At 50.0% G+C, this 15,330-nt stretch overlaps 1 protein-coding gene across 1 annotated transcript; it reads right to left on the bottom strand.

The window, feature by feature from the left end:
* Positions 1-1,001: 1,001 nt before the first annotated feature.
* Krt9 (keratin 9) lies at positions 1,002-7,432 on the bottom strand. The gene is made up of 8 exons (XM_046442641.1): positions 6,833-7,432; positions 5,239-5,321; positions 4,965-5,121; positions 4,551-4,712; positions 3,672-3,797; positions 3,323-3,546; positions 2,086-2,729; positions 1,002-1,021 (listed from the first exon to the last, which is right to left on the bottom strand). The coding sequence occupies exons 1-8, from the start codon at positions 7,430-7,432 to the stop codon at positions 1,002-1,004; spliced, it is 2,016 nt and encodes a 671-aa protein (XP_046298597.1).
* Between the last annotated feature and the right edge of the window lie 7,898 nt (positions 7,433-15,330).

Raw genomic sequence — 15,330 nt, 5'->3', positions numbered from 1 at the left:
CTATGAAAAGGAATTTTTACTATCAGGCCCAATCAGAATCCTTGGACAATCTTACAGGATGTTTTTTAACTAGGAGCATCTTATTTATGCTTATATTTTTCACCATCAGTGAAATCTTCCAAAGCATAAACCAAATTATTTTTGTCTTGTTTCCTCCACAACCAACACATGACCTTCTAATGGACCATGGTAGATTGTTTGCCAAAAATGGCCTTAATCATTACCCTCCCTACATCCATGCCCTTCTCCGTGTGACCTTGTAGCTCCTTACCTCAAGAGAAGTCTATTGCGCCTGCTCTTCTTGAATCTGGACTAGGTTACAGCTTACAATAAAAGTGACTGCCCTACCCTAAGCCTCAAGAGGTCTCGCATGCTTCTTCTCATTGTCTAGTAACACTGGCTCAGGCTACCTGCATGGAGGGTGACAGTCACATGGCTCATTCATCCCCATTGCCCCTATCAGCTTCCACCAACCCTAGAGGTAGAGCCACTTAGCGGCCTGACCGTTGATCACAGATGCATAAAGGAAAATGGGACAGCCCAGTCTAAATCTCCAAAAGCAAAATCATGAGCCAAATAAATGGTTATTTTAAGCCACTAAAATGCATGTTGCCTGGTAGTAAACAAAAGTTAACCTACACTTTTTAAGAATGGATTGAAATGCACCTCCATTCCTATCTAATCCTAATACACCAACGAGTCAAAGTCCAAGTTTGATTTGCAGTAGGAAAGCTTTATTTGGAAGTCAGGATCAGGAAGGGAGTGGGGTCACCCCCAGACTACCACAGAGGAAGGGAGGTGTCCTCAACCCTGAGATCATCAAAGCCCAGCAGGGGAGAGAGAGAATGGAGAGCCAGAGGCACAATGAACAGTCCCAAATGGACACTGGGGCTTGTTGCCAACGAGTCCTGAAGTCAAGATGTAGTGAGCAGGCTTCATCCAGGGTCTGTCCCTCTGAAGGAAGGTCAGCTGTGGCTGGGCAGAGTAAGTTGACTAGGGCTCTAGTATCGCATCTGGTGTTCTGTGGAGAGATGGAAACAAGAAGAGAGGACTTCAAACAGGGGCTTGGAGGAAGTTGAGGGAACTGCAAGCAAGGAGCCTGTAGCTCAAAAAGCCAGAGAACCCTGAGATGGAAGGACCAAGGGGTCACCCAATCTGTGGTCCCATCTAATTCTGAATCTCTGCTGCAGCAACCCTGGCAGATTCTCTCCATCTCTGAGGCTGGGCACCACCCCACACCTCTGTTAGCAAACTCTGGATATTGAAGCAAAAATCACCCTGGCCTCACACCTAGATGTCCATCCATGGCCCTGCAGTGCCACTGGACACACACAAAAAAAACACCAGATACACTACAGGGAACAGTTGCCAGGTGCTGTAAGGCTTCTCTGAGCTAAACATTCCAAGTCATGTTGGCCAGCCTTTTACCACAATTTCATATTAAATCTTTACTTGAAAAAAATTCAATGTGTAGGAGTAGAGAAATTTTCCCCGACTTGACACCACCTCACCTGCATGACATTCTTAAATTTAGATTATCACATTCATTAATGCTCCTTTTAGCAATTGCATTGGGTTAATGTTTGTAGAGATGACCACTGACTCCAACCCCTGAATCTCCTTTCCATTTGAATCATTGCTGATCCAGGTCTCCCCTCCCTCATTGTGGTAGAAAGTCCTGACTGTGGAGCTTCACAGAGCTGAGTGGCTCACTTACCAAATTTATGACCTTGAGTAAATTACTTGCTCTCTCTAAGCCTCATTTTCCTTAAAATAAGGATAATAATAGGGAATACTGGAAAATATATATGATAATGCACAATTTTCAACCCATCTCCTTACTCCCATCTCTATTACTGAGACTCTGGCCATACGTAGATTTGATCCTAACCTAGTTCAATGATAAATTCAGAACAAGGATAGGTCTATAGCACCTCAACAAAGATCCCCCTAAAATCTAGTTCTGTTCAGAACATGTACTCCCCAGAGAGGTTCAAAGGTACACAAAAAGGAGTGACTGCCTAGCATACACAAGGCCCCGAGTTCAATCCCCAGCACCACCCACAACCTAGAATTATCCCTTACCTTGTGTGTCATCACAGTCACCAGATTTTGAGGAGGAAGACTGGGACTGGGATGGTCTTCCACTTCCTCCCCTGGATCCACTTCCTCCTCCAGAACTACTTCCTCCACCATAGCTACCTCCAATTCCTCCTCCAGAGCTACTTCCTCCTCCATAGCTACCTCCAATTCCTCCTCCAGAGCTACTTCCTCCTCCATAGCTGCCCCCACTTCCTCCCTTGGACCCACTTCCTCCACCATGGCCACCTCCACTTCCTCCTCCAGAGCTACTTCCTCCTCCATAGCTACCCCCGCTTCCTCCCCTGGACCCACTTCCTCCACCATAGCCACCCCCAATTCCTCCTCCAGAACTACTTCCTCCACCATGGCTGCCTCCACTTCCTCCTCCAGAACTACTCCCTCCACCATAGCTGCCTCCACTTCCTCCTCCATGGCTGCCTCCACTTCCTCCTCCATAGCTGCCTCCACTGCCTCCACCATAACTGCCTCCACTGCCTCCTCCATAGCTGCCTCCACTGCCTCCTCCATAGCTGCCTCCACTTCCTCCTCCGTAGCTGCCTCCACTTCCTCCTCCATAGCTGCCTCCACTTCCTCTTTGTCTTCCTTTACCACTTCCAAAGCCAATTCGTCCAGCTCCAGATGATTCACTGAGAAAGAAAAGAGAGATAAAATGAGTAGGCCCCACATACATATGGAAAGATAGACCTGGCCAGCAACTCAAGAGACTGAAGCAAGAGGATTGCAAGTTCAAAGTCAGCCTCAGCAATTTAGCGAGGCCCTAAGCAACTTAGTGAGACCCTTCCTCAAAATAAAATTTTTTTAATTAAAAGGGCTAAGGATGTGTCTCAGTGTTTAAGTGTCTCTGAGTTCAACCCCCAGTACAAAAAAAATAAATAAATACACCTGGACAGTCAAGACCCAAATGTGAATCCTATTAATTTTTCCTTTCTGTGAGAAAGAGACGGAGCTGGCACAACAGCTGGGAGGAAAGATCCTCCAAATAGGATAATAGTACTGTCCCCCTCCTCAGAGCATAAGGCAGGCAACCCCTTCTTTCATTGTCACCATCCTTGTTCCTAAAGCCCAAGTATCCTGAAGTTGCCCCCACAGAATGAAGAAATCCTCAGCCCCTCAGATCTTTACATACAAGAACTTCCCTAGCCGCCTCTATCCAGTGGAATGGAAGTAGTATCAGAGGCCCAGATAGTCCTGGGGCTTCTACAGAATCCAGGGGACCTACAAGTCTTCCTGGCCACCTTCAAGGAGATTGCGATAGGTTGAAATTTCCTGCTCCAGCCTCATCTTGACGCTGAGCAGAATGCTGTATTCCTGATTCTGACACTCAAGTTCTGCCCGGATCTCGGCAAGCTGGTTCTCCACGTTACTGATTTGCTCCTGGATCTGCTGCAGCTGGCCACAGTAGCGGTTCTTGGTGTCTTCCAAGGACTTCTCCAGGGCAGATTTCTAGGAAGCAAGAGGAGGCTCGAGGAGAGTGCACACATGGTATCTCCTCTCCATCCCACTCCTGGGGATCATGCAAAACTGTCCTGTGCCCAGGCCTAGCACAGAGTTTACAGCAGGACACCAACCATGCTGAGCTGAGCCTGCAGCTCGATCTCCAACTCCTGGACACTGTGCCGGAGCTGGTTCACCTCCTTTGTGTTGGTCTCAATCTCTTGGCTACTATTTGTCACCTCCTGTTCAAGATGGCTCATCTGCAAACCCAAAGACTCAGTTAGGACCAGGCAGGGCTAAGAGCCTCAGTAGTCAAGATTCTGCCTCACCTAGCAGGATCTTCACATCCAAGACCAAGGCTGAGCCAAAGGGAAAGACAGGTTGTTCTGAGTTCTGGGTCCCTCTAGTCAGAGTTGTCCAGTTCTCACCACATGATATTCCTTCTCAGCAAGGCTTCAAAGTCCTTCATACTATGTCCCCAAGTCACCTTTCTAATCTTATCTCCTCCTACCTTTCAAACACACACACACACACACACACACACACACACACACACCACAGACCATGGCTACGTATGTTAATTCCTATGCTAAGCTTTGGAGACCCAGGGAGGAAGGGAGCCATCAGAGAACTCAGTGCCAAATGGGAGACAAGCTGTATCCCTCTAATAGAATCTGTGTCCCGCAGCAATATAGTCCATTGTCTATGCTCTGCTTTCATTCATGCACACTAATAAACTCTGAGTTTCTCAGAAACAATCTTATTTGGTTCGTCTCTGAAACATCAGCACTTCCTGTAAAGCTTGGCACTGAGAAGCTACTCTGCAATTGGGTCTGTGTGCAGTGATTGAAGATAATGAATGACATCCACTGGAAGGTGGATGGATGACAGCTGCATGGAGAGTTGGAAAGATAAGAGGATGGGGGGATGGGAGAAGGGAGCCATGGGTGGGGGAGTGGAGGGGTCTATGGATGGTGGGGTAGAAGTTTGAACAGCTAACCCACTCTGCTCACCTGGGTCTCATATTGTTGCTCAATTTCCTTACGGTTCTTTGAAATGAGCTGCTCATATTCCTGGCGCATGTTGTTGAGGGTTTGGGTGAGATCGATGCCAGGAGCAACGTTTATTTCCACGTTGACGTCCCCACCATTCTGCCCGGTCAGCTGTGACATCTCCTGCCAGGGAAGAAGGAGAAATGAGGTCAGCAGGTGGGATTCCTTCCACCACTTTTCAGCTCTCTCCTGCTCTTCTCCTCGGAGTGCCCAAAAGGGACATGATGGTGAAGTCAAAGCCCAGCCACTACCGTGGGTAGTGCTAAGGAGGGAGTTGGGAGTGTCCTCATCAAGAGTGAGGGAGGCAGTATCTCTCAGACAATCCTCCAAAGCCCCTCCTGTTGTCCCAATTAAGCCATAGCAGCAGGAACCTACATCCTGATGATTCTTCTTGAGGGAGGACAGCTCCTCCTGCAGAGAGTCGAGCTGCATCTCCAGGTCAGACTTCTCCATGTTCAGACCCTCCAGCACCTTCTGCAGCCCATTGATGTCAGCATCCACCCCTTGCCGCACGGTCTGCTCCATCTCAAACCTGCAGACCAGTCAGGAGTATGATCAAGAGGACACCAGGCCCTAGAGGGACCTCCAGAGTACCAGAGAGGGAGGAAGAATTGATGACAAGGAGAGGGGAAAAGAGGACAGGACTCACTTCATCCTGTAGTCATCCAGTGTCATGCGCGTGTTGTCAATGTCCAGGAGAGTTTTGTTGGTGCCCACTGTCAGGTGCACAATCTTTAAAAAGAGAAGATGGCATGAAACCTTGCTGCCTTGCTATGACTCACTAGTGGAAGAGAAAGCGGCCAGACAAAGGCACAGGAGGGGAGAATCCCATCCTAGAAGATGTTCAAGAGGCAAGGGAGTTTCCAACAGCTGGTACATAGCACAGACCCCTCACGCCCTTCAGCAAACGTGTTCAGTGTGGCCTTCATTCATTCATTCATTCAGCAAACATTGAAAGATCTACTGCACCGGCTGCAAGTTGGCTTTAGAAATCAATGACTCTCCCTAAGGAGCCCACCACCAACTACAAAGTCCAAAGTGTCCTAAAAGAGTTCAAGGAAAGGAAGCATGGCTGTGGCTATGGGAAACCAAGAAAGACTTTAGAAAGGAGAAGGCGGGCTGGGGGTGTGGCTCAAGCGGTAGCGCGCTCGCCTGGCATGCGTATGGCCCGGGGTTCGATCCTCAGCACCACATACAAACAAAGATGTTGTGTCCACCGAAAACTAAAAAATAAATATTAAAAAAATTCTCTCTCTCTCTCTCTCTCTCTCTCTCTCTCTCTCTCTCTCTCTCTTTAAAAAAAAAGGAGAAAGCAACTGAATTAGAACCTGAAGATTGGGTAAGACTGCACATGAATAAATAGATGGAAGAGGTTTGGGATAGGAAAAAACAGCATGTGCAGATGCTTGGTGCCTCTCTCCATCTGTTAGCCACTTGTCCCTTCAGCAAACTGGAGTCTCCTGAGGTCAGAGCTCTGTCTTTCCTGTCAACCTTGAGGACTCACGAGGGCAGGAGCTGAGCTTCCTGCACATGAATAATAGATGGAAGAGGTTTGGGATAGGAAAAAACAGCATGTGCATTGCTTGGTGCAGATGCATGAAGGTATAAAAGTAAGCAGATAAAAGTAAGGTCTAAAAGGTAAAAGGAATGGGTGAGAACAGTGGAGAACCAAACTGTGATCTCCACGGGGGCAGAGGCTGTCTGATACGTTACTATATCAGCCCATTGCAACACTGAGAGTAGTCGCTCACTGAATTGAGAGGATGAATAAATATGGACATAGTATATGGACATGTGGATGGATGAATGGATGGATGGTTGGATAGATGGGTTCCATCCCCAGAATTCAAGATCCTTTCTATCACTTGAACAACTAGCATGTGTAGCTGAGTTCCATAAAACCTGAGAACATCGAGAGAGACGGAAGGGAGGGATAGTAACGACTCAAGACTAGGCCAGAAGAAGACTCCACATCCAGTCTAGCCTTGTCTGTGAATCCAGGCCTCCCTCTTGCTCTTCCCAAACTCTGAAACTTGAAGAAGTGGAGACAAGAATCCAGAGCACAGGCCAGCATCCCAGCCCGAGGGCCCTTCAGGAACCAAACACAAGTTTGTTTCTGATGTAAGTTTAATGTTTCCAAAAGATGGGTGCCTGGCTATAGTCTAAGCTTCAAGTCTAGCGTCTTAACCTTTTGAGAAGATCAAGTGAGGAAAGAGGGATCAGAGATCGTTTCCTGCTCCTACCTGGTTCTTGAGATCGTTGATGGTGTCATAGTAAGGAGAGTAGTCCTTCTGGAAGACCCTGGGCCCCTGATTCCTGTACCATTCCTGGATCTTCTTTTCCAGGGTAGCATTTTCATCCTCTAGTGACCGCACCTTATCCAAATAGGAGGCCAGCCGCGAATTGAGGTACTGCATGGTGGTCTTCTCATCCGTAGTCAGAATGCCACCATCGCCGCCTCCAGCACCGCCACCAAAGCCACCTCCAAAGCCCCCAGACCCACTATAGCGGCCTCCAAAGCCCCCAGAGCCACCAAAGCCTCCTCCGGCACCGCCACCAAAACCTCTGGAACCTCCTCCAAAGCTACTGATAGAGCTCCCAGCGCTGAAGCCACCCCCAGATACTCCACCATAGCTGGAGCCAAATCCACCACCACCTCCTCTCCCACAGGCCCCTGAGATCCCCCCACCATAGCTACTGGAAGAGCTGAATCGGCCCCCTCCTCCACTGCCCCCCGAGGAGCTGAAGCGACTGAAGGAGGAACGCATGCTTCCCCCGCTGCCCCCGCCGCCCCCGCAGCTGCCCCGGCTCCAGAAGGACGAAGAGAGCTGTCTGCAACTCATGGCACTGCCTGTAGCTCGTGGGGAGGAAGCCGTCGCAGGAGTACGGCTGGTACAGAGCTGGCCCCAGGGCCACTTACTTATACTACCAACCGAAGGTGGCACCCCTGGGTGTGCCCTCCGTCTGTGCCAGCCTCCCCCCAACAGACTCAGAGGAGGTCTGGGATTCGGGAGCAGCCCCGCTGCCCCAGGCTCAGCGTCCCTCGGTGACTGCCTGTCGGCGACCCAGCCTCTCTCCATTGTGTGGGGTAATTTGGTGATATTAGGCTGTCAAGGGCACCATAAATCAGCTCTGCTGCCAAGGGGGTGACCTATTTCCTAGAGTCGTGTCTGGCTGACCCTGACAGCGGGTCTGAGACTTAGCCCCTCTGGGATAGAAGCTCCTTGGTGTGGAGTCATCTCCCCCGTGGATGACTGTCATGGTCTGCAGCCCTCCTCCACTTCCACTGGTGCCCACTGGGGACTGAGCTGGGAATGGGGTACAAGCTTGATCATAGAGGGTGGGGGAGGCATGGCCCTGTCCAATGTGAGCAGGAAACTCAGCTCCTGCCCTCGTGAGTCCTCAAGGTTGACAGGAAAGACAGAGCTCAGACCTCAGGAGACTCCAGTTTGCTGAAGGGACAAGTGGCTAACAGATGGAGAGAGGCACCGAGCAATGTGTCTGCCAGGGCCCTCCAGAAGAAAGTGCAGCCTTCACATTGAGGCCTGGGAGAGGAAAGTGTTGCTCACGCTCGCTGACCTTTGAGCAGTAAAACCAGTGGCCCGACTGTCCGGGTCCTTTTGCAGGGCCCAGCCCTGGGGATGGAATTTGACCTTGGATTCTGAGCCCTGGGAAGAACAGGATACAAAGATGCTAGCTAACCTTGCTTCTAGAAGAAACTCAGACACTCATTCTGGTCACCAAAGCCAGAAGAGAGTGGTAAAGAAGGCTGCGGGCCACTGTGCCGGACCACCCGAGTTCCATCCTGACTCCCTCTTGGGTGACTTTGATTAGTTATTTAACCACGCTGTGCCTCAGTCCCCTCCTCTACAATAATAATTGTACTAATAATCTGCCCATTTCCCAGAAGGGCACATGAGAAACTCTCAAGAAATAGTAAACTGTCTCTGATTATTGGCAACTCTGCACTCCCCTGATCCTTAGCCATGGGTTTCACCTCTCCCTTGTCCCCTGCTCCTTCTGCACAGCCGCCAGGATGACCTTTCCAACCCATTTCTGACTCTGTCACTCTCCTGACTTCCCTTTGCCCCAAGACATGGCCCACGTTCCTGGCACTCAAGGCCCATCTCCAATCTTTCCATTCCTTCCCCATCTCTCCCGGCCCCCAACTCCCTACCAAACCACAGTGTTCCGCAAATGCCCTTCAGAACTCAGAGAATGCACCACACTTGCAGTTTCCTCCAAGTGAAATGTCCCTTACATCTCCTCTATGCAAAAAAAAAAAAAAAAAAAAAAACCTCGAACTCCATACTGCTTTCCATAATGGTTGCACCAATTTGCAGCCCCACCAGTAATGTATGAGCGCACCTTTTCCCCCGGATCCTCGCCAACACTTATTGTTGCTTGTACTTGATTGTTTGTTGCCATTCTGACTGGAGTGAGATGAAATCTCAGAGTAGTTTTGATTTGCATTTCTCTAATTGCTAGAGATATTGAACATTTTTTCATATATTTGTTGATCAGTTGTATTTGTTCTTTGAAGCATCTGTTCTTAGCCCATTTATTGATTGAGTTATTTGATTTTTGTGTGTGTATGTGTGTGTTAAGTTTTTGAGCTCTTCATATATCCTGGAAATGTATGCTCTCTCTGAGGTGCATGTCCCATTATGTAGGCTCTCTCTTCACATGATTGATTGTTTCCTTTGCTGAGAAGATTTTTAGTTTGAATCCATCACATTTATTGATTCTTGATTTTACTTCATACTCCATTTATGTATAATGTGCTAAAGTGCATTCTACTGTCATGTGTAACTAGTTAGAGCAAATTTTAAAAATGTAAAATGAAAGAAAAAAAGCAAACTACAACTCCAGTTCACCTTCAACCACCCCCTTGTGTGCCTCCTCCTCCATGAAGGCTTTCTGAGCTCTCCCACTCTGGGTCACTTTGTCTTTCATACTATGTCCCCATGGTACCTCCCCCAGAGGGCAGGGCTCCCTTCAGCCTGTGCCTGCTCATCTTGAACTTACCCCAGTGTCCAACACCATGTCTGGTCCAAGTAGGATCCCAACATATCTGGGATGAAGGAAAGATAACTGATTGTTCCAGAGAGCTGCTGAGAGCTGAAAGAGAGCTCAAAACCAGACAGACGAGGAGGGTTTCCTTTATAAATGTATTTGCTGAAATTAAAGTTGAACTAATTTACCAAAATGTGTTCAACAAGTATGTAAATGGGCGATACAAAATTCATTAACTGAGGAATAAAAAAGTAAGTAGGAAGAACAGAGAATATAGAGGCATAATCCATGTGTGAATTGGGGAACGCCTAACGTGTGGGAAACTCATAGACCAAGATTAGTGGGGAGTGCATTGATTCCCTTTCTACTTCCTTCCCGCCACCCTCAGTATTGGGGATTGAACCCAGGGTCACGCCACCACTGAGCTACATACTCATGCATCCTCAGTTTTGTTTTTTTTTTTTTTATTTTTTATTCTGAGACAGGGTCTCACGATGTTGCTGAGGCTGGCCTCGAACTTGGGATCCCCCTGTCTGAGCCTCTCAACAAGCTGGGATTCCAGGTGTGCAGCACCATAGCAGGTCCCGACTACTTTCTACACCTTTCTCCAGGTTCCTGTCAGGCTCCACTGGGAAGCCCAAGATCTTCCTGCAATGTGGTCTGAGGCCTGGAAAGCCCCTCGCCCTGCTGGGACCAGGACCTGGATCCCCTTCTGCTGCTTTCCTACCCCTTTGCCCTCCCCATGCTGATGCCCTCACTAATTGGGATGTAAACCCCAGGCCCTGGGGACTGAGCAGAGGTTGGCAGCTGGAGGACAGCCCGCAGGGCCGTGCTTCAGCAACCCCACTCTGTTCTAGTTAAGTGCATTCTTTGGGGGCATCCTGCCTGACTGACCGGAAGCTCTAAGCTGCGACACTGCTGCCCAGATGGCTCTGGTGACAGATGGCGCCTTTCCAGCCCTCGTGCTAAACGAACCAATGCCTCAGTTGCCCCCTCTACTTCCCACCCTCCAGCCCTGCCCTCAAGCCTCACTCAGCCCAGACAGGGGGCTCTGCCCTCAGAATCCCACCCCAGCTGCCCAAGAGGTTGAGCTGCTCATGGGGATCACAGCAGCTGGCCCTGTCCCACCCCCATCACCAGGGGCCAGTCAGGGAGGACTTGACCGTCCATCTACTCCAGCTCAGCCGTCCAATCTGGCCCTCCCTGAATGTTGAACCTATCTGGCCAGTTCTCTGCCTGGATTGAGGGGTCCTTAGTCACTACCCTCCCTCCTGTGAGTACGAGAAGGCACAGGCCTTTCCTCCACATTGGGCTATCCCTGCATGTTGGCCCCAGGGCCTCTGCCCTCACTGCCTGGTCCTTCCCGTGGTGCCTCTAGGAATAGTGTAGTGAGGAGAGCAGCAGCTCCCCAGCCAGAGAGGTACCACTTGCCAGTGCCTGCTCCCTACGCCCCATGGCCTTGGCCTCTGTTTCCTCACGGGGAAGGCCCTTCCTGGTGAGCTGTCAGTGGGCATAAACATACTGCAGGTGGGGTGGAGGGGTCTCTGGATGAAGCCCCACTACTACCCGTGAGCCGGCAGCCTCACCACATCATCCTCCTCCTCCTCCTCCTATCTGCCCTCTTCCCACATCCATGTTCCTCCCCATCCTGCCTCCCCTGAACCTCAGGCTCTGCTTCCAATACAAAGAGGAGCTGGCCATGCCGGATCTCATCTGCAGTCCAGGTAGGAGCTCCTGCTGCTGTTGCAATTTGGTACCATCTTTTCCCTTCTCTGCCTGGCATAGGGAACGGACTAGGCAAAGTGGGGCCAGAGATGAGCAGGCCCACAGCCTTACCCAATGAGTGACCCTGTGACATGCTCATGCTTTTATCCTCCCAGGGTTCAAGATCTGCCCTCCAAGCCCCACCTCCTGGGGGAACCCTCCAAAGAGTGAACAAGGGATGGAGCCCACATAACTCAGGGGCCCCTGGCATCTGAGTCCCATTGAGAATGAGCACTGCTCTCTGCAGCTCAGGTGCAAGACTGCAGCTTGGGACCACAGTGTCAGCACCCCAAGTACAGCTGCAGCCCTCAGAAGGTGTGTGGAGCAGAGATGAGGGACCGTGAGGACCCAGAGAGGCAGACAGAAGGCCAGAGAGGGAACCAAACATTGATGGCATCTGCAAGGATCCTCCTTTGAGGGTATGGGGACTGGAGGAAGAACAAGAACAGGCTTGCTCCTGCCATATAGAAGCCCAGCTCCTTGCCTGTATCCACCTGCCCCCCTCTCTGTGCATGCACACACACTTGCTCCCCACCACCATCTGTCATTGAGCTCCAGGTGGAGCCCAGGGAAGGCCCTGAGTCATCACGAGATGAGCACAGGCATGAGTCATGGCTCCTCTCCCGGTGCTTGGGCCCACCCTCCCTGAGCTGCCGTCACTGCCCACTGGCACCGGGCTGGAAGTGTCTGCACTTACCTGTCTATCAACGCTGATTCTTTCTCATACAATAGTCACCTGCCACCACCCCACCTAGAGAGACCCTCACCAGACCAAAGTGTCTTGAGTCTAAAACCAGATTCTTCCACTGATTTGGAGAAAGTGGCTTCCCCTCTCTGAACCAGTTTTCTCACTGGATTCATCCTTTATCCAGCATCATCTCGCACCAGGCACTGTAATGAGAGCTGAGGAAAAAGTGATGAAGAATTCCCCCAATCTTCCTGGACAGTTACAGGACAAAACAGACCTCCCCACAAAATCATTGTCCAATTCAAAACTGACATGAGCACTATTAATGGAAAATTGGGGCACACATTATAAGGGATGTGGCATGGTTTGGGGGGATCAGAGACAGTCTTCTTGAGAGACAATTGAGTAGGAATGACCCAGAAGAAAGAAAAAGAGAGGAGGGGAGGACAAAAGTATATGCAAATGTCCTGAGGTGGGAAGGAGCTATGAGACCTCAAGGGCAGAAGCCCAGTGTGGCTAAAGGGCAATGGGTTAGATCAAGCCAAGGATTTTGGAACAAAAAAAGAGTTCTGATCTCATGAGGTTGTCATGAGGCTTAGAATATCTACTACTGATAAACTGCTGGCCTGAGTCCAGCACCCAGTGGGACATTTTCCTATCTACTCTGACATCCCCTGGACCATCTGGATGGACTTGGGTTCTTGCTGTCTTGCTTATTATTACTCCATTCCTCTGTTGGACCTCCATTAAGATCAAGAACCTATGCCAGATGAGGGCCATGGAAGATACAGAAATATTGGAGGATCATGGTGACTTGGTCACTTTTGGTGTATGTGACTTGGAGCAGGCCGGTCTCCTGAAGATGAAGAGGTTGTAGGAATGATCTCAGCGGCTCTCTTAGCACTGCCCTATTCTGCCTTCTGCCAAGGTAGAGAGACAATCACTCCTCCCAGATTACATTAGAAGGATATGGAGCCAGAGGAGTCATCTGACCCGCCCGGGACTCTGTAGCAAGCCCTCCTGCCTCCACTAGACGGTGCTATAGAGTCACTTTTCTTGTCTTATTCTGATGGCCAGACAGGGCCCAGATCCTGAGTTGGATGGGCAGCCTGCAGGCCCTATGGACAAGAGCACTAATCACAAGCAGGACTCAAATGTTGGCTCTACCCGGTCCACTGGATTATGGAGATGGGAACCCCAGAGGAGAGGGGAGTCCATGTGAGATACCAGGACAGCTGCCATGTCTGCCCTCTTCCTCTCGGGCCTGAGAGTACAGGAGGAGACCACCACCCTAAGCCCACTGTCTGACTTCCTCCCCTCCCAGTTCAGAGCCTGCTTCCAGCCAGGTGGCCTGTGGCGCCATCTTTGCCCTGAAGTCCACACTTCCTGGGTATTCCCTTCAAACAGCAATGGCAACACTCAAGCACACTCAAGCCCACCCCACCACACTCAGGTCTCAGAAATCTCACCTTCCCCTATTTCTCTAAAGCAGACCTCCTTGGAGAGTGAAGACTTTCATATGACACCCCTAGAAAGCATGGGATTCCTGTACCGCCCAGAGTGTTCTAGGCTTTGGTCCCCACTGGTGATTATTGCTATGCTTTTCTCTCTGTCCAAGCTCATGTGAGTTCTCAAATGTAGACCACTCCCCAGAGTCCATGCTCCATTTGAGTAGGAGGCTCATTGCCCAGCATCCCTAGGGGTATCATAAAGCCCCCCTCCATTAAGGTTGTATCACTCCAAGGCCTGAAACCCCATCCATCCCAGTCTCTGAGGAAGCTCCCCACAGCCTTCCTCCTCCCTCAGTTGTCCCATGTTCCTCCTTCAGCCCCAGGACAGCTCGCCCTTCCCCAAAGGATGGCCCCAGTTCAACCCTTCTTGATGCCAGAACTCAGGTAAAAAGACATCCCAGAGTTTCAGGAACACAAAGCAGTCTTCTCTCTCCTGGACAAGAGAAGCCAACATAACTTCATTCCTTTTGCCAATAACTCACCCTCTTACGCTACCATGTTTAGAGTGATGGCCATGTGCCAGACGCGATGCCAACCTCGCTGCCACCATGAGATCATTTAATCCTCCATCAGCCATCTGTAGCAAAGGTGTGTGTTCCCCACTTTGTGAAAAGGAATGTGGGTTCAGCGTCTTTCCCAGACTCTTTTAGCCTGAGCAGCATAGGAGCCCAGACTCCAATGCAAGATGTCTGATTCCAAAGCACAGGTTTTTTTTTAGTCCCCTCTCCCAAACTTAGGCCTTTCTCCAGTCCCACCCAATTCTTGACTCCCCCTAAAAGTTTCCTTCACAAGGCCAAATGAATGAGCTGTTGAAATGACACAGGACCAGTCAGGGCTTTCCTAGCCTGGGGCAGTGAGCCCCGCCCACTCCAGGAATCTCCACCAATCACTCAGGTCAGGTTGCTCCCCTTCCCAGTTTCCAACCCCCCTCCAAGAAGCGAAAGATGCTCCCCTGCCTACCACCCTAGCTCTCAACTGTGCATTTTTTTTCACTGGATTATCTACCAACCCCAAGAAGCCAGGTTCACCCTCTCCATTGCGTAAGTGAAGACACTGAGTCTCAGACTCTACTAGGTCACAGAGCTAATTCAGAACCCAGTCAGGGTTAGAGACCAGTCAGGCCATTCCTAAAGCCTCCAAAGATGTCCTCATCACAAATGGATAGTCACCACCCGGTATCACACAGCCAGGCTTCAGCCTGTACGGTGCCAGGTGCTGCGCTAGAGGCCCATGCTCACAAACCAATCCTGAGTCACAACGAGCCCACAAGGTAGTAATTATATTTGTTGTCTGTTTGTGTTTGGGTATTAGGGATTGGCCCCAGAGGTGCTTAAACACTGAGCCACAACCCTAGCCTCTTTTATTTTTTATTTTAAGACAGGGTCTTGCTAAGTTGCTTAGGACCTTGCTAAATGGCTGAGGCTGGCTTTGAGTTTGTGATCCTCCGGCCTCAGCTTCCTGAGCCGCTGGGATGACAGGCATGCGCCACTCATCCACATACGTAAAAGGAAATAAAGTACTACCTTTATTTACTTTTACAGATGTGGAAACTGAGGCTTCAAGGTGGTGATTAACTTGACCTAGGTCAACTAAGTATTGGCAGGATTAGACCTGGTCCTGGAGGATTCATTCCAGAGCAAGGAGAAAAACCCCTCAGTAGAGCTTAAGTCTTTATCTTGAGTTCATGGGCCTCTATTGAGGAGCTTTGGGGAACCCAGAACCCCATAAACTGTAGGCAAATGTTTGTGCTTCTCTGAAGTTG

This window comes from Marmota monax, unplaced genomic scaffold, assembly GCF_021218885.2.
Source record: "Marmota monax isolate L192 unplaced genomic scaffold, Marmota_monax_Labrador192_F-V1.1 WCK01_AAM20220418_F8-fsc00205, whole genome shotgun sequence".
In the NCBI taxonomy this organism is placed as follows: domain Eukaryota; kingdom Metazoa; phylum Chordata; class Mammalia; order Rodentia; family Sciuridae; genus Marmota; species Marmota monax.
This window is presented reverse-complemented; position numbering and strand designations above follow the sequence as displayed.